This window comes from Carya illinoinensis, chromosome 10 (genome assembly GCF_018687715.1).
Source record: "Carya illinoinensis cultivar Pawnee chromosome 10, C.illinoinensisPawnee_v1, whole genome shotgun sequence".
Taxonomy (NCBI): domain Eukaryota; kingdom Viridiplantae; phylum Streptophyta; class Magnoliopsida; order Fagales; family Juglandaceae; genus Carya; species Carya illinoinensis.
The window spans coordinates 33,393,489-33,419,381 of NC_056761.1; the positions used below are offsets into that span (position 1 = coordinate 33,393,489).

At 38.0% G+C, this 25,893-nt stretch overlaps 1 protein-coding gene across 1 annotated transcript; it reads left to right on the forward strand.

Annotated features, from left to right (window-relative positions):
* The first annotated feature begins 24,030 nt into the window (after positions 1-24,030).
* Positions 24,031-25,599, forward strand: LOC122279924 (spermidine hydroxycinnamoyl transferase-like). The gene has a single exon (XM_043090828.1). The coding sequence runs from the start codon at positions 24,031-24,033 to the stop codon at positions 24,874-24,876; it is 846 nt and encodes a 281-aa protein (XP_042946762.1). The 3' UTR covers positions 24,877-25,599.
* Positions 25,600-25,893: the final 294 nt, after the last annotated feature.

Here is a 25,893-nt window from a genome sequence, read left to right on the forward strand (position 1 = left end):
TGCATTTATCTAGAAGAAAACTGAACAGGGTTTAGTCAATAATAGAAGATGTTATCGCGAAATATTAGCAGTCCATCGGAACACGTTTTTGTAACTGTTGCTAATCATCAGCAGAGTCATATTATGACTAGAACTCTTTCCAGACTTTCTATTTAAAGGGATCCGGTTCTATATCTGTTCAAGGACTTTGAGCCACGAATTTTAGAGAGGTTATTCTGAGCATTTATGATAGAAAATTCACTTGAGAATTTTTCATGGGATTTTTCATATCTTATTGAGTGTGATTGTGCTTTGAGTGTGAAATAACATCGATTGGATTTCAGCCTCTGGAGTTCCAGAAAGGAAGTTAACCTTTGAAGATCACCAGAGGTTCTGGCTGCTACTGTGGTAAAAGACAAACGGGTCATTTGTCTAGGAAAGTAAGAGAGTCGAATTGTAAAGGTTTTATAATTGATGATTGCTTGTAATTGCTCTTCAAATAATAAGATTAACTTTCTTGGATTTGGCTGTCTCGTAGGATTTTACTTTTAAATAGTTCTTTAAAGGGTTTCCCTTTGTAACTAATCATTGTATTTTACAAAGTTAATTATTTATTTTTAAGTATTTGATTCATTTTATAATATTGATAATTGAGATCTAACTTATTTGTTCAAAAAAATTAGTAGACAATTTCATGGTTCGCAGGGGTACATTGGGAATTTCATATCTATTCTATATATTATATGTATATGTATTTTTATATGTATATGTATTACAATTAACATCCTTAATTAATTTTGTAGTACTTAAACTGTGACACCCCCAAATCCCCATGCACGAACACGGGGAAATCGAGACGTCCGGATGATGATATCACGGGTTACCACCCTATTGACGTGTGCCAAGTGTGTGTATAAGCAACGAATGTACACGAGAAACACGCAGTGGATAGCAAAGTCAATAACTAAGTACCAGAATTTTTCTTGATTAATACAAAACTGTTCAAAACATAAATAACAAAATATTACAAAGCACAAATATAGTTTTAAACCAAACAATAAAGTTTAAACTTTAACTCAGAACTCCGGCGGAGCTGCATCCTCGGGCTCAGCCTCCTCCTCTTCCTCGAACCCTGCACCAAAATCTACGGAACCAAAAAATGGTGCCACAGGTAAGTAAAATCTAAACACCACTAGATAAAAACACATAAAACTCAAGCAATATGCATGAAAGAAAAACCAACGCACACGTCCCGTAAAACCATTTTTTGGTTTCCACGCACGCCAAAAACTCATTTGGTCCACAAAAACATATCGCTTAAAACCAAGCCTCGCCATTATCCCAGATAATGGCCCAAACCACCATTTTTCCAGAAAATGGATCAAAAGTCTCCAAACCAAACTTCGCCATTTTCCCAGAAAATGGCCCGCATCCGAAAACCATAAAAACGATCCACTTATGTATGCACCATAATCTCCCCTAGGGATCCTCCGCACACCCTGGCTCTGTGCCACACTGCAGGTAACGACTACGCGTGTGATACCTAAACGAGCGATGCCCAAACTCGTGCCCAGCGCGTACCTGGCCAGGCCATCCTCTAGTCCCCGCCACTCTAGGGACCACGGAGTCGACACGACAGTGTTACCGTATCATGCGATCGGGTCGTCGCCCTACGACAACCCAGGGGATCTCACTTAAAATAAAATGCACATGTATGCAATATGTAACGCACGCCTCATGGCTCAAATAATCAAGCAATCACAAACAACCAAAACTAAGCACTCCGTCCTCAAACTATCCGACCCCCGAACTCCTCGGATTCAGTCCAGAATCAGCCAACCAACAGCAAATATTTATTGTATGAGTAAAATATATTTAAATCTAAAAGTAGAGTTTAGAAAATACTCACAGCGTTATATGGTATTTTTTGAAAGCTCGCGGCGTTGCAAACGGCGGAAGAAAAGCAACGTAACAGTAAAATTTCACTGTGGCCGTGGGTTGTAAAATACCCACTTTTGAACGGGGACAAACCAAAGCTCGGGATTGATAGGGAATGGTCTAGGGATGTTTATGAAGCTAGTGGAAGTGGAATTTGGCCGTGGGTGGCGGCGAAAACCGCGGAGGAAGGCCAAAATGCCCAAATCGGAAAGCTAGCTCGTGGGGACTGTTCCGGCGATGAGTTGAGGCCGAAAATGGGTGATTTAGGACCGCAAGGAGTCGGTGGTGAAGTGGTGAAGAGGTGGTGGCCGGAGGTGGAGCGACGGCGGCAAATTAGGACTAAAACCGTACGGCTTGATGATGGTTTTTCGGCTAAACGGGGGCTCCGTTGGCGGTGGAAATTTGTAAGGTGGTTCACCAGAGGGAGGGGAAGAGATTGGTGGTGGTGGTGTGCAACACGGTGGCTGGCAACGGTGGGTCTGGGTGGTTGGAGCATTCGGCGTGAAGGAGAGGAGAGAGAGAGAAACGCACGAGGGAGGGGGAAAACGCACGGGAAAGGGGAGGGAAAAAGAAAGAAAAAGAAAAAGAAAAAGAAAGAAAAGAGAGAAAAGAGAAAAAGGAAAAAGAGAAAAGAAAAGATGGAGGAAAGAAATGAGGTCCAGTCCTCACTTCGGAAACCAAAATAGATCCGTCGAAAACGAGATTAAAAACCATAAAACAACTAAATAAATAAAACACAACAACAAATAAATTAAAAACCAATTTAAAACACAATAATTTAAAATAAATAAACCAATATATTAATTAAATTAAAAACAACCCTTCAATGAAAATACACGTAAAAGCGGGTCATAGCATAAACTCCACAAATACATAGAATAGATCTGCTCTAATTGTCCACTATCATGTCGGTTCAAGGTCATTCCACAGTCTTGCTAAGAAAATGGTAAATAATAACTTACAGAAATGTATATTTTTTTTTTTTTGGTATGCAAATTATTTAGGTACTAATATTATCTTTTAAAATTGCTAATGTAGTTTTGTTATAAACGTGATGATCTTGAAAGTTTTTCCCTCATTCATGAGCGTAGTAAGTGGATGGATCCTGCCGCTACAGATAATTATGTAAGTGGTGTTAATTTTGTTAAATAAATTATGCAACATGTGAATAATTTATTTTTTTTATTTGTATTTTTTCAATACATTACTTATTGTATGTTTTCTTTCTAATTACAGTAAAAAATGATGGAGATGTAGTCAGCTTCTGATGAATCATCTCCTAGTGATATAGACATATTCACGCAAGTGCTTAGAACAAGTCTAGTATGATAAAAGGTTTGAGACGTTTTTTCAAGCATATCGGTTTATCCTCCATGACCTCATCGACTTTATAAATTAATGATCTTAACAAAAAGTTAAAAGTAGCACGACAAGGGAATGAGTATATGAAGTCGAGACAACAAGAGTTAGAGTCTCTTTTAGAACGCCAATCTAATTTAGAAACTTGTTTGCAGGAGCAACATAAGGAACAAGATGAAAGAATACTTAGTGAAGTCCAAGAGCAAGTGTAGCGGGAGATGATGGTACAAATAAAGCGTATTATGTCACTGCAGCAGAATTGCAGAGGGCAAGGAAAGAAAAAGAAATGAATTTTATCATATTTATCATTGTATGCAACTTTTAATATCGAATTTTGAAACTTTATAAGACATTGTTAGTTATTAAATAATGGTGTAATAGGATACAATTTGTATATTTTTTAATTTTATGAAATTATTTCTAATTTGTATGTTCAAATTTAAATTAAGAAAAATTTGAACTTTTGGTTCAAATTACACAACATTATAATTTAACCTTCGAACATACTATCCCTAAAATGAATAAAGCGCTCAAATATTTAAACAATTAACGTTCGAACAAACCTCCACAAGTACCAGTTGTGTTCGAATGCTTATCTATTAACATTGAACCAAACGTCCGAACGCCATACCTATTACGTTCGAACATTCATATATTAATGTTCAATCAGACATTCGAGCATATAATGCAGTTAACATTTGGACATAAATATGATACGTTCGAACCATAACTAACAAACGTCAACTTCTGTTGTTTGAATATCAATCAATTGAGTTGACATTCAAACGTTCTATTGGATGTTCGAACGTCACTTTCTGTAAGAGATTTCAATCATCATTGAAAAATTCCACATTCGAATGTTATACCAAACAAAACATCTCCAACCGTCATTAAAAATATTTTTAGCAATAGTTACACAGCAAACTGTTACCAATTATTTTCTATGACGCACATTAGGTGACGGTCGTGGTGATAGTTTCAAACCATCACCAAATGTATTTAATGACATTTTAGTCATTTTTTTACGATTTCCTCTATCCCAAAAGATAAATTTTGTTGTATTGAGTAGATCTATATTGCTATTTGATGCCTAAAAAGAGCTCAACCCATCAAGCATTGAACCGCAAGGCTAGTTTTCATGAGAATAACTTCTTCTAAAATGTCTTCTTTTTATAAGATTTTCATGAGTTGTTTTCCTTGGATGCTTGATTTATTCTAAATTGTCATATGTTCCCACGGGAATAAAGCATTAAACAAAAAATGGAATTTATTGTTCACAAGAATATTGGTTTTGAGAAAGAAACATCAAAACATTTCGGGGGAAAAAAAACCCAGGTACTAGCATGGGTTTGTTTCGGACCAAGCCAAAATAAAAACCGGCCCAGATGAACGCCTAAATTTGAGTTTCTAAATGCATAGGTTCTATTGGTGATAATATTTTATTTGGTGCAATAACTAGTGGGGCTACTTAATTGTTGTGACTAGATTATTTCTTTGAAGAAGGAGAGGCATTTATCGGTAGACCCCAACACAATACGGTTGAGGGCCGCTATTCGGCCCTCAAGTTTCTGGACATCTTTATGCTCCGAGGGGCGATCATATCAAGTATATCTTCCACCTTTTCTAGGTTGGCTTCAATTCCCTGCTCTAAAACGATGAAGTTTAGGAACTTCTCGAAGCTCATGTTGAAAGCACACTTTGATGGGTTCAACTTCATCTGGTACTGTCTCGACACTGCAAAAGCCTCTCGTAGATAGTCTAGATGTTGTTCGGGTTTTCCGATTTTGACCAGTAGGTCATCCATGTAGGCCGTCATATTCATTCCAATTTAATCCTTAAACATTCGTTTGACTAACTGTTGGCAGGTGGCCCTGGCATTCTTCAATTCGAAAGGCTTGGCCGAGTAACAATATAAACCCCAGTTTGGGATGAACGACTTCATCTCCTTGTCATCCAGGTTCATACGGATCTAGTTGTACTCAGAGTAAGCATCCATATTTTGGAGAGTTGCTACTCGACTTTCTTGTATGGTCGGCTGCTCTTACAGACACAAGTATTGCAAACCTCTGTTCATACTTCATTCACAAACATGGTTTTATTCAAGAAAAATGCTATGGGAGTCCTTCAATCTTACTGTTCATGTATTTTTTAATTTTTTTATTAATAGTTAAGAAAGTGATGATTAGTAAAATATATTTTTTTCTTAATGATTAAAGATATAAAAAAAATCTTTATTAAAAAATAATAAAAATAAAATCTTCATATTTTTACTAGTGGTAAGTGCCCGATGTCCATCAATAACATTCTTCATTCAAAGTCGGTTAATCGTATGCTCTATAATTGAAAAAGGAAAATACTAATGAGTTTATTTCTTAATTTTAATTGCTCATATATTAAATTTTTTTTACTTAATAATTAAAAAAATATCTTTTAATGTATTGATATATTTTTTTTATTTTTTTAAAAAATTTAAATATATTAAGAATATATTTAAAAATAAAAAAAAATAAGATGAAAAAATTGTGTTGAGGAGCACACAGTTTTAGGCGGGAGGGGCGAAAGCGTCTGCCTAATTTGGGCGGAAAATTTCTCTTAAAAGCTTCTGACACGAGTTCAGTGGGAGTCTGGGACGGCAGAACAGACAGATCTCAGAGAAAACCGATCAGAAGATTAATCAAACAAAAAATAGCAGAAATGGTGTCCAGCTTTTATCATGAGAAAAACAAAAAATAAATGGCACAACAAGGCTTTGCAGGTAACCCGTGATCAGGATGAGTCACGAGGGACGCCTTGGATCAGAAGTCACGATTAACAAGGCCAAATATTCAGTATTCATAATTGCAAGGCGTCCTTTTCTTTTTAACTACACTTTCACTACTTTCAATATATGTTTAAGGGTAGAGGTGAGCATCGGCCAGTCCGGACCGGCAAAATCGACCGAACCGGCACTGTTTGGACCGGACCGGACCGGATCGAATTGGGTCCGGTCCGGTCCGGTCCCATTTTTAAGGGACCGAAAAGATTCGGTCCGGTCCCGGTCCGGGAGTTTTTCACCCCGGACCGGACCGAATAGAAAAAAAAAAAAATATTATTTATATATATTATTTATATAATAGTATTAGCATATTACTAATATATATAATAGTATACTATATGTATATATATATTAAATATATTACAATATAATTACATAAATATTAAAAAAAATGTCATTAAATATTAGCATATTATATAAATATATAGTTATCATTATTACTATTATTACATATAGTTATTAGTTATAGTATAGTTATTATTACATATATTTATTAGTTATAGTATTATTACTAATAGACTAATAGTATTAGCATATTACTAATATATATATAATACTATATGTATATATATTACAATATATTACAATATAATTACATAAATATTAAAAAAAATGTCATTAGATTAAAAAAAAAAAAAAAAAAAAAAAAAGTCAACCTTGGACCGAATGGACCGACCGGACCGGACCGGTCCTGATGGAGTTCGGTCCGGTCCAGGGTGGGAAAACCCTGGACCGAATAGGTCCGGTCCGGTCCACAAAACCTCCCCGGACCGGACCGAACTCACCCCTATAAGGGAGTGATATATCATCGATTTATTTATAATTTATAAATAATTTTAAATATAATAATAATTTTTTATTATATTTAAACATATCAAATCATCAATAAAATTAAAATAAAATTTAAAATAATATTACTTTTCTAAATAATTATATACAAATTATAAATAAAAAATAAATTTATCATTTTTCATATTTTTAAGTTGCTTTTCTAATTTTTTTTCATTTTTTTATTTTTAATCATAAATTTTTATTTTTCAGTTTCTTTAATTTTTGGGTTTTTAAAGATTTTTTTAATCTGATATGCTATGTGTATTCGGTAGCAGCTTGATACATGTGATGCTTAGTTCATGAGTTAGCGAGTCTAATATGTGATTTTGATAAATGTTTTTATTCTCTTTGATTGCCACATTTGGTTACTAATTACACTTCAATTCACTTTATCTCATTACTATATCTTTTTTAAATTTCTATACACTTTTTTAAGTTTCTATATAAAATATAATAAAAAATTTAACTTTTTCAAATCCCAACACACTCATAATAATTAAAACTAATATTCTAATAATATTTTATTCAACTCAACTCAACATCCAAACTCTTTAATTAAATCTTCATGAAAACTCAAGAGCCAAATAAATTTCCAATCACAGTGCTTAACGTTCAAATTATATGCATGATACCTCCGAAATGGAGGAATGAATTATTTCCGACTCATAATAGTGATTCAGATGTCAATATGGTTCTCTTCACATCATTTATAAAATAATAATAAATAACAGAAAAAAAGATATAATGATTTATATGATTTGGCATAAAAGCCCACGTCCACGAGTTGTTTGGAGGCAAAATCTACTATGATTGATGGTTGTATAATTTCTCATAGTCTCACTTAGGGGTGAAAATGGTCTGGTCCGGTCGAGTTTGGTCCGGTCCGATTCAGTCTATCATTTTTCTGGACCGGACCGGACCAAACATCTAGTCGGTCCATTCGGTCGGTCCATTCGATCCGATCTAATTATTCTTTTTTATTCTTTTTTTCCTAAATAAATCAATTAAACATTTTATTTAAATTACTAAATTAAAATTAAATAAATTATTAATGTAGATTATGCAACTAACTCATTAAAAAGAAATTTTATATGGTCAATGATACATATTATAAATTATATATACATACATAATACATATTCTAAATTCTAAATTATATTTATATAAAAATTATAATATATATACTATATTCATATATACATAACGGGAAATTCGTATTAGGTTAATTAATTTATAATTTACCAATTGTTTTATATTAACTTACAATTTAGGTATTTTACAAAACATTTATCTAATAACTTTAATTAGATATAAATGTAGATGTTAGTAATTAGTTAATGGTGAATTGGTTATAATTAATTGATAATATACACTACTTAATTAATAGAATATTATTTTGTAATTACATATTTAAAATTTTATATTATAAATAGGAATAGGTTAGATGAAAATTACATAATTAATTATATAAAATAAAAATATATTTTTTTAATTCGGTCGGTCCGGTCCACTTCGGTCCGTGGAATCATGGACCATGGACCGGACCGAATTAGTTCGGTCCAAGGAATCATGGACCGAACCCTAACCCTATATTTTTCGGTCCGATCCGGACCAGACCAAATCGTTCGGTCCGGTCGATTTTTCCAGTCCGGACCGACCGTTTTACAGCCCTAGTCTCACTTATCATTCAATACAATAAAAAATTTAGCCTAGGCATAGAGAAGTTCTACTGAGTCTATGGAGAGTCCCCTCCTTATATGGATGTCAATTTCTTTGGAGTGATTAAGTCTAATTTATCTTGTGAAACTTTTTTTCTTTTAATAGTCTGAGCTAACGACTTTTGATTTATCTTTTCCTCATCTTATCTCTTATTTCCTTATCTCTTGACCTTATCTCTTCCTTAGTATTAGTAATAGGTTTTCAAAAGGTTGGACCTAATCAATTTTGTCCCTAACAGATGCTGGTGATTCTTAAGGCCAACATGTTTATCAAGAAGGCCTTGAGAATATTTAAGTCAACCGTGATGGAGGTAATCTAAAAACTGAAGAAAAAGCAATAATGGGAACTGATCCATAGTTTGTCATTGTCATACATTGATACAATGCAATGGAGTCTCCATGAGCGGTTCTCAAAAGGAAGAATTTTTTAAATTTGTAGTAATGGCCTTCGAGAATGGGCCTCTATGAAGTTTGTTTGTAAGAACGTTTGTCGGATAATTAAGTGTATTAATGATTATATGTGACTGTTTATCGTTAGCAAATTATGTATATTTCTGTGCTCAATGATTTTTTTTGGTTTTTGGTGGCATCAGTGAATTTTTTCCCCGTGCTGCAATTTTCTATTGGTGTTTAATGTTTCCACTTTGGTGTAGATGTAAGATTTTGTTTGTAGCAGCCCGTGCTTAAGTGGTCAACGAGCTTGTCGGCCTCTTGGCTCCATCTTAGGTTGTTGTTGAAGCCATTGACTTGTTTCCAAAGGAAATCCACGCAAGGCAATTGTAGAGCTTAGAGGCTCGATCCTGAAAGTAACCAGCTAGCAACGGTTGTGGCGAGAGGAGGCACTCAGCTTGTGATTGGTGGGAGGATGCCTTGACCGTGCAAAAGGGTGAGTGGTGACACTAGCTTTAAGTGTGATGGGACGATGTGTCGACCATGCTGATGGGACTTTTAAGTGTAGGGGAATGATGCCTCAACCCCGTTAATTGGCCGAGCAAAGTCACTCAGCTTTAAGTGTAGCGGGAGGATGCCTTGATCGCGTAAATTGGATGAGTGGAGTCACTCAGCTTTTAAGTGTAGTGAGAGGATACCTTGACCGCATTAATTGGGCGAGGAGCGAAACACTTTTTTGAGTTGCTTCCTCCTTTGGTGCCAGGGGCAAGTGTAGAACTTCGACTTAAATGTTAGTGGGAAGATGCATCAACCGTATAAAATGTAGGAACTTGACTTTTGATTGTTAATAGGAGGATGCCTCAAAAGCGTAAAATGGGGCGAGTGTAGGAACTTGGCTTATGGGCGCGAGCACTGAGTATCAACTTTGGCATGAGATGGACTCGACCGCGTTGATGTTAGTGTTGAGCTTGACTGCTCTGTTGTGGTGTGAGACGAGCGTAGCTATGGTGGTGAGGATGACTATGTTGGTAACAAAAAAATTTGATGGGCATGGTCATGGAGGTGCCCAACAATGCGCATTGATCCTTTGCCTGCCGTGTTGTGTCCGACGTGATAGGCTTCCGTGGTTGAGGAACTACCCCGCCGGTGATTCTGGTGGCTACCAATGGTGCCCCTGTCAACTCATAGACACCTGTGTGTGGGCCTCTGGCAATTTGTTGCTTTCTACCCACACTTCAATCCGGTGAGTTTCTGGCAAAAGCCTTCAGCATTGTTGCATCTTTGCAGTCACTATACCACCAGTGAGTCACCATTGGCAACAGGTTCCACATGAGGAAGAAAGTGGTTGCACGCCTGCACCCCTTCTTATGTATGCAATGCATGTTGCATGTGGACAGTGCAACCATTTCTTGTGTTCTTCCTATATATATACATATATTAAATCATTTGCTATAGTGTTAGATTGTAAACAAAAAGAATAAAAACAAAATAGAGGAGATCATATTTGGCTTTTTGAAGATGATCTTGTGAATCGGAGAATATCTTTCTCTCAATTCCAGTGAAGAAGATTAGTCAATTCCACAGACGACACCAATTGTTAATGCCTAAATTTTCATAACGAGCTAGCATGGAGGAATGAATTATTCCTAGCTCATGAAGGTGATTTAGACGTTGATACGGTACTCTTTATGTTCATATATAAAATAATAATAAATAATCAAATAAAAATAAATAAAGAGAAAGAGACATAGAGATTTATGTGGTTCGACATAAAAGTCTATGTCCATGAGTTATTTGGGGGCAAAATCCACTATGATCGATGGTTCTACAATTTCTCATCGCCTCACATATCACTCAATACAATGGAGAATTTAGCCTAGGTATAAGCAAGTTCTCATGAGCTTGTGGAGAGTCTCTTTCTTTTATAGAGGTCAATTTCCTTGAAAAGTTTGAATCCAATTTGTTTTATGAAGACTTTTCCTTTAAAGAGTCTAAGCCAACAACTTTTGGTGTATCTCTTTCTTGTCTTATCTCTTATCTTTATCTCTTGATTTTATCTCTTCCTTAGTATTAGTGGTAGGTTTTCAATGAGTTGGACCCAATCAATTTTGTCCCTAACAATGAACAAAAGCATGCATGTTTTGCATGTTTTTTTTAGACAAATAATATAAAAGAAAGTCAATTTTGATAAAATAATAATAATAATAATAATAATAATAATAATAATAATAATAATAATAAATTTACAAAGTTTACAATTTACAGGTACCTAAATTCAACATGAAAAAATTATTATCGATATTCGTATAAAATTATAGATGTTATTTTTCTCCATATATTTTTTTTCCAATTTAAAAATTAAAAATAAAACATTTTAGTTAAAAAATCATAAAATCTTATTTGGATAGTTAGATGAGATGAACTGAAATAAGAAATTTGTAAATAATAGTGAGACAGTTATGAATAGTAGTTAAATAGTAGCGAAATGGTTTTGAAAAATGATTTAACCATAAAGATATTCAACAAAAATAAATTTATAAACTAACGTGGTTTGATGTGGTAAATCAGATTGTAAAACTATTTTTATTAAAAAAAAAGAGATCTAATACATTATATAAAGTCATAACAGTTTATGAATTTAGTTTTGTATAATCTTTTTATCACCGTAACTACTCTCACTTAAAACCAACCCTAAAACTAGACTTTTTAATTACAAAATTCCACATTCACTCATAAAATTATCAAGAAAAATTCTACTTATAAAACCACACCACACACTATACATAATTTTTTAATTTTTAATTTTTTTTTCTTAACAAATGCGTAGTATATGGATAATAAATAGAAAAACTCAATTAGTTTAAAAAAATTAAAAATAAATATGACGTATAGTATATGGTGATGATAAATAGCAAAAAAATTGAATTATTTATTAAATAACATTTTTTTGCTATTTATTAAAAAAAAATTTTGAGTTGTCGAAAAACAAATAAAAAAGATAAAAATTGAGACCACTACAAACGTAACTACCAAGGACTAGGAATTATTAAATTTGGAAAATGATGCAACTAAGACTATTTATCCGAATTTCAAATTGGATATCTGGGTACACTAGATCCAAAACCTGAGTTTTAAATCCGGATTGAATTTTAACATGAATTAATCTGAATTATGACTTGGGCCGGAGTTCTAATGAATACAAAATTTTAAAATCTGAAAATCCAAATTGCAAAATGTAACCGTTTTTATTCGGAGTAAATCTACTCCTTTTTTTTTTTTTTTTTTGAGAATAGACTTTAATTTCATTCACTGAAACCGAAGTTACATCTGTGACTAATCAATACAGGACAACCCATATTATCAGTCAAAACTACTCAACTGTTAGGGGCTCCCCCGCCAACAAATTACTTTGTGACGGGCATTGTCTAAAACTTCTACACCTCCTCTCCTGACAGCAGTCAAAAGAGAAAGCACTCTGTCTAAGCAGAGATAAAACGACCTTTCTTCCAAAGAAGAAAGGTACACCCAAGCTCCATCCTCCCAAAGAGGAGGAGTACAACCACACTCTCTCCTCCCAAGGAGGAAGAGTACTACCACCTACCTTCCTCCAAAAGAGGAGTAGGACAAACACCCATATTCCTCTAAAAGAGAAAATGGGATACTAGTCTATTTTTTATTTATTATAAAACTAAAACAAACCAATAAAAGAAAACACAGAAAAACAAAAAACTGGACTGGTCTAATAAACTAAAGGCCCAGCCTAAGCCGAAGGCCCAGCTAGCACGTGGGGGCCCAACTCGTTAGGGTTCATCTCTTCCATCTACTGCCGCCGCCCGTCCAAAAGCAAACGAGCAAAACACTGCTCTCATGATAGAAGTTTTCGGATCAGCCCACACCGCATCCTCCACGCCACACCAATGAGTTTCTGCTCAGTCATGCCCCGGTATACTGGTCGGCCCTCACTTCCGCACCTCTCACGTACCTCCCCCTCCAGCACCCCAGCAGCTGACCACCACGGGAGCAGCCCTCTGTGATACAACCCCAACCCACGCCACCCCAAATCTACTCCTACCTATAGTTGGAAATTGGGATTGGATCCCAACAATTTTTTAAAATTTATTTATTAAAGGAATATTTATTTAATAATTTTGTAATTTCTTTTAAAAAATTTTTTAAGTATATAAAAAATGAAAAAAGAAACAAAAAATTCACTCTTGTCGATTAATAAGGATATATCTCATGACAGCGTGCAATGAAACTCTCGGCCTTAACCACTGCTGTGACAACGGCTACAATTGCATTTCTAGCATCCCTGTAATCCTGCACCACTTACATATATTCCGTGCGTGATCTTAGGATAGACAACTTTCCATATTTATACTGATAGCTATAATGTAAATGGCTTATATATGTGTGTAATATTGTGACATCCAATACACAAGAGTTTCCTTCATAAGTTATATTGTTTTATGGTATCAGAGCGTCATCCATGACCTCTGTCAATGTCTCCTCTAATGGCAGCTTCTTCTCCCCTGTCTGTCAACCCAGCAAACATTCAAAGCTTAGTGACAATGAAATTAACCAAAGACAATTATCTCCTATGGAAAACTCAAGTCGTTTCGTACCTGCGTGGACAACGGCTTTTCGGGTTTGTGGATGGATCTAATCCTCCACCACCTATTACCATTCCCGATCCCACAACAGCCACTTCTTCCGATACAACGGCAGAAATTCCAAACCCAAAATTCACCACCTGGTATCTTTAAGATCAGGTAGTACTTAGCACCTTGGTGTCTTCCCTGTCTGAAGGCATCCTTGCTCAAATGGTCGGTCTTACCACCTCCAGAGAAGTGTGGTTGTCACTAGAGAAAACGTTCTCTGCGCACTCAACCGTCCGTGCTATCCAAACTCGTCAATTCATGGCAACAACTAAGAAAGGTAATCAGTCTATCTCTAAATATTTTCAGAAAATGAAGTCTTTTGCAGATACTTTAGCTGCCATTGGACAACCTCTGCTTGATCAAGAGTTCACAGCGTATTTACTAGGTGGTCTCGACACCACCTATGATGCCATAGTCACCTCAATCTCCACTCGCATTGATCAAATGCCCACTAAAGAAATGTTCAGTCATCTTCTCAATTTTGAACTCAGACTTGAACAACACCACTTTACTCTTGAAGCCACCGTAGGGACAGCTAATGTAGCAACAAGACAGGACTCACACTCATGGGGTGGGAAACAACCACAATATCAGCGCTCCTTTCACCAACAATATCGGGGTTGTGGACGCAACACCCGTAGACGAGGAAATCACTTTTCCTCTTTTGGACAATTCTCACCATCTCAGTCCAACAATTCTCGGCCAACTTGTCAGGTATGTAACAAAACTGGACACACGGCCATCTAGTGCTATCATCAATTTGATCAAGCCTTTCAAGGACCTCCTCCCAACATGGCCGCATATTTGACTGCACCTTCTTCTGCATCTGATCCAAACTGGTGCCCCGACACTGGCTCAACAAATCATCTCACACATGATTTCCAAAATCTCAACCTTCATGTTGAACCTTACGTTGGCAGTGATCAAATACAAGTTAGCGATGGGGCAGGTTTGCACATTCAACACATTGGTTCTACAACTCTGGATACTTCTACTCACTCTTTCTCTTTATCCAATTTATTACATGTGCCTACCCTTAAGAAAAATCTCCTTTTTGTAAGCCAATTCACTGACTAGAATCACATGTTTATTGAGTTTCATTCATCTTATTTTTTCGTGAAGGACGAGCCACGGGGACAACACTTCTACGCAGCAACACTAAGGATGGCTTATGCACTTTTCCACCTTCAACACACTCCTCTCCTTAGACCAACTACTGTCATCGTGCTCCTCTCGATGTCTGGCATTGTCGCATGAAACATCCCTCATACGCCACCGTTCGTCAACTCGTCTCAAAATTTTCTCTACCAGTTTCAACAAATAAAAATCCTGGTGTTTGCCCCGCTTGTCAACAAGGGAAAAGTCATCGACTTCCTTTTTCTTCTTCGACGTCTTTTTCTCAATTGCCTCTTGAATTAATATTTTCTGATGTATGGGGTCCTTCTCCAATTTTATCATCAAATGGAAATAAATATTATGTTTCATTTGTTGATCATTTCAGTAAATATACTTGGCTTTTTCCCATTTCTCAGAAATCCAATGTCTTGAAAATTTTTATTTCTTTTCCAAAACTTGTTGAACGTCAGTTTAATTGCAAAATCAAATCTGTCCAAACCGATTGGGGTGGTGAGTTTCGCTCCTTACATACTTTCTTTGCCGCTGTTGGAATTCAACATCGCGTGACTTGTCCACACACTTCTGAACAAAATGGCTCAGTTGAAAGGAAACATCGCCATATCGTCGAAACCGGTCTTTCTCTTCTATCTCATAGTAGTGTTCCTCACCACTACTGGGATGATGCGTTTCTTACCGCCGCGTACCTTATTAATCGTCTTTCCATGTCTCCTCTTGGAATTTCTCCACATGAAAAATTACATAAACAAGCACCCAATTTTTCCTTTTTCAAAATTTTTGGTTGTGCGTGCTTTCCTTTCCTTTCCTTCGTCCTTTCAACAAACACAAACTTGATTTCCGATCTAAATTCTGTGTTTTCCTTGGCTATAGTAATCTTCATTGAGGTTATAAATGTCTTGATCTCACCTCGGGTCGCGTTTTTGTCTCTTGCCATGTGATATTTGACGAAGCATCTTTTTTGTTTCGTACTCCTCCTACACCGCCTGCCATTTCGTTTGCACCTCACTCTACAACCTCTCTTCTCCCTTTCATATTCCCTCAAACCGACACGGACGCACTCCTATCTCAGACTGCTTCACTTCATGTGTCCTCTCCTTCAACTGAACCTTCTCATCCATCCCTCCCATCTGAACCAACACCGTCTGGACTCTCCACTCCCCCTACCGACTTCCTACAATCCTTCTCTGACTCTCCCCTGCCATCTGATAGTGTTGTTGCTGAAGAACTCCCTTCACTTCGTACTCAACCCATGAGGACTCGAGCTCAGAATAATATTGTCAAAGCTAAATCCCTACAGATGTCACGGTTCGGTATCCTCTTCCTTGGGCGTTTCTCACTTTTGGCTCTGTTCCTGAAGCACCAATGTGCTACTCTGAGGCATGCAAATTTCGTGAGTGGCGTGCAGCCATGGATGCTGAATTTTCAACTCTAATGAAACAAGGTACCTAGTCTCTTGTACCCGTGCAACTTGGAATGAATGTCGTTGGCTCTATGTGGGTTTTCAAAACCAAACATAAATCCGATGGAACTCTTGAACGGCGTAAAGCTCGGTTAGTCGCCAAGGGATATCATCAGCAGCAAGGCATTGATTTTGCCGATACCTTCAGCCCAGTGGTTAAACCCACTACCATCTGGTTGGTCCTCACCATTGCTGTATTTCAAAACTGGTCCATCCGATAAATTGATATTCAAAACGAATTCCTTCATGGGACCTTATCTGAAGAAGTTTACATGAGCCAACCTCACGGCTACATTCATCCCAGCTTTCCTCATCACGTTTGTCGACTCCACAAAGTCCTCTATGGGCTGCAACAAGCTCTAAGGGCTTGGTATTCTCCACTTCATGACCATCTCTGTACTCTTGGTTTTTAGAACCCTGCCTCGGACAACTCTCTCTTTATTTCTCGGCATGGCTCAGTCACTACATTTGTGTTGGTTTACGTCGATGACATCTTAATCACTGGCTCTAGTCCCTTTGGAATTAATGCTCTTATTTATGCTCTCAGCCTTGAATTTGCAGTAAAAGATCTTGGAGGATTAAGCTACTTCCTGGGAATAGAAGCTCTGCCCGTTGCCGATGGACTTATTTTGTCTCAAAGCCGTTACATTACCAACTTGCTTCACCGAACAAATATGCATGAAGCCAAGCCAGTTTCCTCACCTATGTCCTCCTCTCAGAAGCTATCGTTACTTTTTGGTTCTCCTTGCTCTGATCCCTCCTTATATTGGAGTGTAGTTGGTGTGCTACAATATTTGTCGCTAACACGTTCGGACATTTCCTTTGCAATGAACAAAATTTGTCAGTTCATGCACAAACCAACTGAAGAGCACTGGACAGTGGTCAAGCGAATTTTGAGGTACCTCAAATTTACAGTTGATTTTGGCTTGTTAATTCGCCCGACTACTTCAACCCAACTATGCATCTACTCGGACGCTGACCGGGCGGGCTGCCCTGACGATCGGAAATCCACGTCTGGATTTTGCATCTTCTTGGATCACAATTTTATATCTTGGAATTCCAAAAAGCAATCAACAATTGCTCGTTCCAACACCGAAGCCGAAGCCATTGCCCATGCCACGACTGAATCTCTTTGGCTTATTTCATTGCTCCAAGAGCTAGGTGTCTTTCTTCCACAGCAACCGGTTCTATGGTGTGACAACATCGGTGCAACCTATCTCACTGCCAATCCCATCTTCCATGCACGTACTAAGCATGTCAAAATTGATTATCATTTTGTGAGAGAAAAGGTTCAACAAAAATCACTTGACGTCATGTTCATTTCTAGTAAAGACCAGTTAGCTGGTGGGCTAACCAAACCACTTATTTCCACTCGGTTCTCTTTCCTACAAGACAAGCTCAACGTTTGTTCTTCCACGTTGTGCTTGAAGGGGCTTAATAAAGATATATCTCATGACAGTGTGCAACAAAACTCTCGGCCTTAACCACTGCTGTGACAACGGCTACAATTGCATTTCTAGCATCCCTGTAATCCTGCACCACTTACATATATTCCGTGCATGATCTTAGAATAGACAACTTTCCATATTTATGCTGACAACTATAATGTAAATGGCTTATATATGTATGTGTAATACCGTGACATCCAATATACGAGAGTTTCCTTCATAAGTTATATTGTTTTATCGGTACACATCTAGTGGCTACAGTTACTATCATTTTCCTATTTATTTTGTAGTTAAAGAAGTGAATTGATAAAATTATATATTTTTTTAATATTTTCTTAATAGTTAAGAATATTAAAAAGATATTAAAAAAATTATTAAAAAATAAAAAGTTTCTAATTCTTTATAAATAATAAATAAATATTGATAAAGTGTAAGCCTATCACTCCCCTAGTGGCTCTTTTATTTGTGGCACCAACTAGTCTTCCGGTACGCCACCTTATACCACTCCCCCCACAATAATTGCAAGTATTATTTTGGGGAGAAAAAGAAAGGGTAGCATGACAGTCAAGAAGTTCCTTCATGACAGCCACCTACCCGGAATGCATGTACGTACGTAGCACATGCATCACAGAATCCTTTCAGAGAGATAACGACCATTGAACATCGAAAGCGCTATTTAATAGAGGAAAAAAAATAAATAAATACACAAAAAAGAAAAAGGAAAAAAATATATAGGAAAATGCTGAGATCTTTAATTGATTTTTAGAAGAATGAGTTCCAAATATCTACACTGTTTTCATTACTCTCAATTTAATTGAATACTTTTTGCAACGATTAAATTGTAGTCGCAAATAGTTTATATCTTAATCGTAATTATCTATTATATTGTGATTTTCGATGAGTCTTGGACTTGAAATATTAAAAATTTATATTATTGTTATAGCTAACCGTCAGAAAAAGTGGACATAGCTCAGATAGCTGGTACTGATACTGTTTATGAAGGAGCTTGCATCGTGTTGCAACAGGAAATCTTCTGTTATAAAAGATATTGCATCAACTATAATTTTAAAACGAAAAATGATAAAACAACAACTTTACAATTTTTATACAATATTTGTATAAAATAATATTTTTTGAAATATTTATTTTAATTTTAATTTTGATTTGATGGATTTGAATTTAAAAAAATATTATTTTATTAATAAATTGTAAACAAAGTATAGTTCAGTTGTCAGTCTATTACTGCTCTTTTAAAACATGACATTGAAAATTTATAGGTACTGATACTTGTGATAAAATCGTCTGGTGCTGATACTCTTTGTCGTTAGATGCAGCACGGCTCTTAAATTTAAATAATTTTATATATAGTCATAAAATTATAAATATCGTATAATTATTTTATAAAAAAATAAAATTTATGATTAAAAAATTAATTTTTTTATATAAATTTTATATTAATTCATTTTTTTTAAAATAACTGTTAAGGAACAAACTGTCATCACAGCAAAAGAATCACAGCCAAAGGACTTTAGTGGAATCACGTAACGGCTTCAGCATCTCTGCATGAGCAACATCTCTGCATGAGCAGCGTCCCTGCATTTCATCCTTTCTATAACAAACCGTACCTAGGCTAGGAATATTCTCTGTACAAAAACTTCTCTCTCATTGTAGCTACGCCTATAAAAAGGCATCACTGTAATGTCTTTAATATATGGAGATAAAATGTTTTGAGGCAGAGTTCATTTTCTTTAGCATGGTATCAAGAGCCTAAAAAGGACTAACGTCCATGGCGCCTCCCAAGCCTCAGAATCCTAATCCTTCCCTCACCATTTCTATCAAACTCACCCCAGAAAATTACCTTTTATGGAAAGTACAGCTTGTGCCTTATCTTTGTGGCCAACGCTTGTACAAATACGTAGATGGCTCCTGCCCTGCCCCTACCACCCATCTTGACAATGGTGCTCCCAACCCCGAATATGATACCTGGACTGAGCAAGATCAATTAGTAATGTCTGTGCTCATCTCCTCCTTATCAGAACCCATCATGGCTGAAGTTGTGGGCTGCACTTCTGCTCGTGAAGTCTGGCTCACTCTCGGGTCAACATATGCCTCTGTTTCTCAATCCCGAATCCTCCAGACCCAACTCAAACTAGCCTCACTCAAGAAAGGAACCGATACAGTCTCTGCCTATTTTCGTAGAGCTAAAATTCTGGCAGATACCATGGCTGCCGCGGGACGTCCTTTACCTCCCGAAGATTTTGTTCCTTATCTTCTTGCTGGTCTTGGACCTGAATATGATGGCCTTGTCACCTCTGTTACTTCTCGTATCACTCCTATTTCTCCAAGTGAAATTCTTAGCCACCTGCTTGCCCATGAAGCCCGAATGATACACCACAATGCAAATAGCCTCTTTCCCGCTGAAGCATCTGCTCAATACACAGCCAGAAATCAACGTGGTCGAGGCCAACGCTGGGGTCGCAACACCCGTGGGCGTGGTCGCTCACAACGTGATCGTGAACCACCTGGAGGTAATCATGTAGCACTCAGTTTTTACCTACTGACACTCGATTGGTATGTCAGGTTTGCAACCGCCAAGGGCACTCTGCCCTCACCTGCATTTACCGCTTCAACCAGGCGTATACTTCATCATCACCAACTTCTGCACATTATACCTCCAACTCTTCTTCAGATTCCAGCTGGTATCCTGACACGGCAGCAACGCATCATATCACAAGTGACTTGTCTCACTTGAATCTGCAGGCTGCCGAGTACCATGGTGATGATTCCTTGCGTGTTGGCGATGGCTCCACAATTCCCATATCTCATTCCGGTTCTGCCTCCTTTTCTACCCCTACTTCCAATTTCATTTTAAACAAAATTCTCTGTGTTCCATCTTTTCAGAAAAACCTCATCTCCGTTCGTCAATTTTGTATTGACAATGATGTCTTTTTTGAATTCTTTGCTGACTCTTTCTCTGTTAAGGAACGAACAACGGGGAAGCATCTACTCCACGGAACCACGCATAATGGGCTCTACTCCTTCACGCCTCCGCTGCCTTCAGCTCACACAACATCTCTTTCAATCCCAACATGGCATTCAAGACTCGGGCATCCCTCCATAAAACTTGTCCGTTCCATTTTACAGCATTACAATCTTCCCTATGATCCTCTAATATTGCCATCTTTTTGTAATGCATGTGCTTAAGGAAAGTCCCATAGACAACCTGCACTCACTAGGCGTCACAAGTCTATCTCTCCTTTTCAACTTGTGTTTTCAGATCTATGGGGTCCTTTCCCACATGTATCTCATGATGGACATAAATATTATATCAGTTTTATGGATGATTATTCCCGCTACACTTGGCTATTCCCTCTCAAAACTAAGTCTCAAGCTCTCGACACTTTCATTCACTTTAAAACTCAAATTGAACTTCAATTTCAAACAAAAATTAAACAATTTCAATCCGATTGGGGTGGAGAATTCCGACCCTTCTCTCAATACTTACAAACTCACGGAATCATCCATCGAATAACATGCCCTCATACTCACACACAAAATGGCATCATTGAACGGAAGCACCGTCACATTGTTGATACGGGCTTGGCACTTCTAGCACATGCTTCTATTCCACTCCACTTCTGGCCCTTTGCATTTGCTCACGCCGTCTATTTAATTAACATTTTACCCTCCCCATCTCTTAACCATTCATCTCCTTATTTTCTACTTCATCAAAAACATCCCGATTACAACGCCCTTCGCGTTTTTGGTTCGGAATGCTGGCCACTTACCTCCCCTTACAACTCCCACAAATTCAATTACCGATCCATTCCATGTGCTTATCTTGGTCTCAGCCCATCTCATAAGGGATTCATTTGTTATAATTTGCCTATGGGTCGCACGTTTACGTCTATTGATGTTCAATTCAATGAGAAAATTTTTCCGTTTGCCAATACTCAACCCAAGCCCATTTCTCCTCCAACTCCCACGGATCTCTCTCTTTCTCACTCAAATCCTTCTCCAACTGAATCTATACCCACTTCCTCCTCTCCCTCATCCTCTACCTCTCACTCATCTCCTTCATTATGTTCATCACCTAGCACGCAGGACTCTCATTCATCTGCTACGCCGCAGCCTGCACATCCAATGATCACAAGATCCCGCACCAATGCTCTCCGTCCGCGTCAGTACACTGATGGAACGATCAAGTGGCCGCCTCCTCGTGCTTTAATTTCCATCTCCTCTAATATTCCAGAGACACCAACCTGCTATACGATTGCCCAGCAGCATCATGAATGGCGAGAAGCCATGGCCCAAGAATTTAATGCTCTACTTAACAATCGAACGTGGTCTTTAGTACCATCAGCCGAAGCCTCCAACATTGTTACCTGTAAATGGGTTTTTCGAACAAAACGGCATGCCGATGGCTCTCTTCAACGACGGAAAGCCCGTCTTGTGGCAAAGGGTTTTCTTCAGCAGTCCGGTATCGACTTTGAGGAGACTTTCAGCCCTGTCGTGAAGCCAACCACTGTCCGACTTGTCCTTGCACTTGCTGTTACAAACCACTGGCCCATACGTCAATATGACGTTCAAAACGCCTTCCTGCATGGACCATTACAGGAGACTGTTTTCATGACCCAACCACCTGGATTTTCTCATCCCCAATTTCCCTCTCATGTTTGCAGGTTACATAAAGCTCTCTATGGCCTCCGGCAGTCCCCACGTGCATGGTACTCCCGCCTAAGTAACCGCCTGGTTGATCTTGGTTTTAATATCTCTACTGCTGATCCTTCTCTGTTTCTGCGCACCACCTCACACAGCAAGATATGTGTCCTTGTGTACGTGGATGACCTGTTAATAATAGGATCCTCAATTCAGCAAATATCTGATCTTGTTACAGCTCTGCGATGTGATTTTCCTATCACGGATCTTGGTGTTTTACGGTACTTTCTGGGTGTTGAAGTTACATCGAATTCCAAAGGATTACTTCTTACACAGCAAAAATATATTCTTGATTTACTTCATCGGACAAATATGTCACTAGCAAAACCGGTAAAAACCCCAATGACTACAACAGAGAAACTAAGTGCCTTCACCGGTAATTTCTTTGAAGACCCTTCTCTGTATCGCAGCACTGTCGGATCCTTGCAATATCTTTCATTCACACGGCCTGACTTAGCCTACGCCGTTGGTAAGGTCTGCCAGTACATGCATAATCCCCGAGTTCCCCATTGGCAAGCTGTAAAACGAATCTTGAGGTACTTGAAATATACATCAACTACTGGTCTGCAAATTTCGCCATCCTCAACCTTCAAGCTCACTACCTTTTCCGATGCCGATTGGGCAGGCTGCCCAGACGACCGGCGTTCCACAAGCGGTTTTTGTGTCTTCCTCGGTGCAAACTTAGTTTCTTGGTCATCTAAGAAACAACCCACAATCGCTCGCTCCTCCACTGAAGCGGAATTTAAAGCTGTCGCCAACGCCACCACTGAAGTAATATGGCTCCAACATCTCTGTCGTGATTTGGAAATTCCTCTCAACTGCCCACCTGTCGTCTACTGTGATAATATGGGGGCCATGTACCTCTCATCAAATCCGGTTTTTCACGCTCGCACGAAACACGTTGAAATCGATTTTCACTTTGTGCGTAATCGTGTAATTAACAAATCTCTTCAAGTGGCCTTCGTTTCTGGAAAAGACCAAGTTGCCGACGTTCTTACAAAACCACTATCTGGACCACGCTTTGCTCTTCTCTGTTCAAGTCTACGCCTGCATGCTCACTCACCGCTTGACTTGAGGGGGGATGTTAAGGAACAAACTGTCATCACAGCAAAAGAATCACAGCCAAAGGACTTTAGTGGAATCACGTAACGGCTTCAGCATCTCTGCATGAGCAACATCTCTGCATGAGCAGCGTCCCTGCATTTCATCCTTTCTATAACAAACCGTACCTAGGCTAGAAATATTCTCTGTACAAAAACTTCTCTCTCATTGTAGCTACGCCTATAAAAAGGCATCACTGTAATGTCTTTAATATATGGAGATAAAATGTTTTGAGGCAGAGTTCATTTTCTTTAGCAATAACTGCACGCCGTTTACGTAACCATGATTACAAATATAATTTTTCCTTCAATTTATCTGTCCTTGTCAACCTATACGCAAAGAATACGACCTGTGAGCCCCACTAATCCTGCACCTCTCATCCCAAACGTCGATGGGCTGATCTTATCGCCAATTTATAGTCTACATATAGTGAAAAAATTGCAGAAAAACACATACGTAGAATATTTTTCAAAACATAATGGTTTACGTCAAGTCTACTTCCTCCATCATTCCGAGCAACCCTTCCCCGGGTGGCGTATTACGGTTATCTGAGTGTGATCAACGAATGCAATGGACTCATATACCTCTCATCTTTATTTACAAAGCCACCGGCGACAACAACGAGAAAACAAAAACAGTAGAGACTTTGAAAGACTCCCTAAGTCGTGTATTGGTTCCCTATTATCCACTAGCTGGTCGACTACACTGGATTCATGGTAGCCGACTGGAACTCCATTGCAATGCCAAGGGAGTGCAGTTACTGGAAGCTTATTCAGAAGCAAAACTTGATGAACTTGGCGACTTTGCACCAATGAAGGCAATCGAAGATCTGGTCCCTAAGGTTGATTATGGTAGTCCGATTGAGGACTGGCCCTTGCTGCTAGTGCAAGTCACAAGGTTTAGTTGCGGTGGCCTCTGTGTTGCAACAGTCATGTCCCACACAATGGTTGATGGATGGTCTGCAGCTAAATTCTTCAATGCATGGGCCAAGTTGGCTCGAGGAGATGACTTGGAGGAGAATGATATGCCTTTTCATGATCGCACCATATTACAACCACTCGAATCCCTTATGCCTCCACGCTTTGAGCATATAGAGTTCACGAAACCACCACTCCGATTGGGACACACTGACGTCAAAGAGGAGAAGAAAAAAGAAACTTCTGTCGCCATATTGAAAGCCACCAAAGAGCAAGTCGAGGGACTAAGGAAGAAAGCCAATGAGACCCATGTCAGGACGTGGAAATGGTGTCGACGCGACCATATTCTCGATATGAAGCTATTGCTACTTATGGAGGTGTATATTCAAGGCGCGAGCAAACGATAACTCTCAACCAACAAGAGTTACCTTGGTGATTGATTTTCGCAGCCGCTTGAAGCCGTCTCTCCCCCCAGGATACTTTGGAAACACAGTTCTTCAGACCGTAACATCGAAATGTGTCCATGGTGACCTCTTGGCCAAACCACTTAGTTATGCTGCTGGAAAACTAAGGGAAGCCATTGAGCGTATGACAGATGAGTATATAAGGTCTGCTCTTGATTTTATAGCTAGCCAGAAGGATGTGGGTGCTTTGAGGTGTGGCTTGCACAATGGTGCATACACCAATCCACCTAATTATTTAGGAAATCCCAACGCTTCTATTTTAAGTTGGATCAGTTTGCCATTTTATGGTATGGATTTTGGGTGGGGAAAGCCAATATACGTTGGTCCAGCATTATTAAATGATGATGATGGCAAGACATACATCATGTCAAGTCCAGCTGCTGATGGATCTCTAATCATAGCACTCCGTTTGCAAACAGAATGCATGAATTCTTTTAAGAAGTTCTTCTATGAGGACATGCCATGGTAATGGGCCATAAAAATCGAGCCACTTAGTAATGAAATAGCAGTTTTTATCTGTAGAATAAATTTGGGTAAAGGTGGCAGACTATGGATTGTCACCGACTCACCAATTAAGGGAAGATGTACGTTGCTTTCTATTATGTTGATTTTAGTTTCCTTGTTTATTTGCTGTGGTGTTTGAAAATAAGGCTTTCGGCAGTTGAGTTTGTTGGGTGTTTTGCTACTTAGGTTAGTCCTACGTGGATGGGAAATGAAAAGGAGTAAGGCCCCGGCCAATGCCTATGTAAGAGAGTTAAGTCTCTTTAATTTAAATACACTAGTTTGAAAGTTTATTTAATAATTTTTAATTTTAATTAAATTTTTTTATTAGAATTTTTGTAAAAGGAAAAGAGGTGTAAAATTAAAATTTTGCTAGTGAGAAAACTTTGTGGATGTGTGTGGAATGAGCAGAAAAATTATTTGATTGTAATAATTTTTTACGTAATGAATTTTCTTCTC

Bases quoted from the DNA above. Each gene is read 5' to 3' on its own strand.
- LOC122279924 (XM_043090828.1), top strand. From the start codon at position 24,031: ATGGTTTACGTCAAGTCTACTTCCTCCATCATTCCGAGCAACCCTTCC.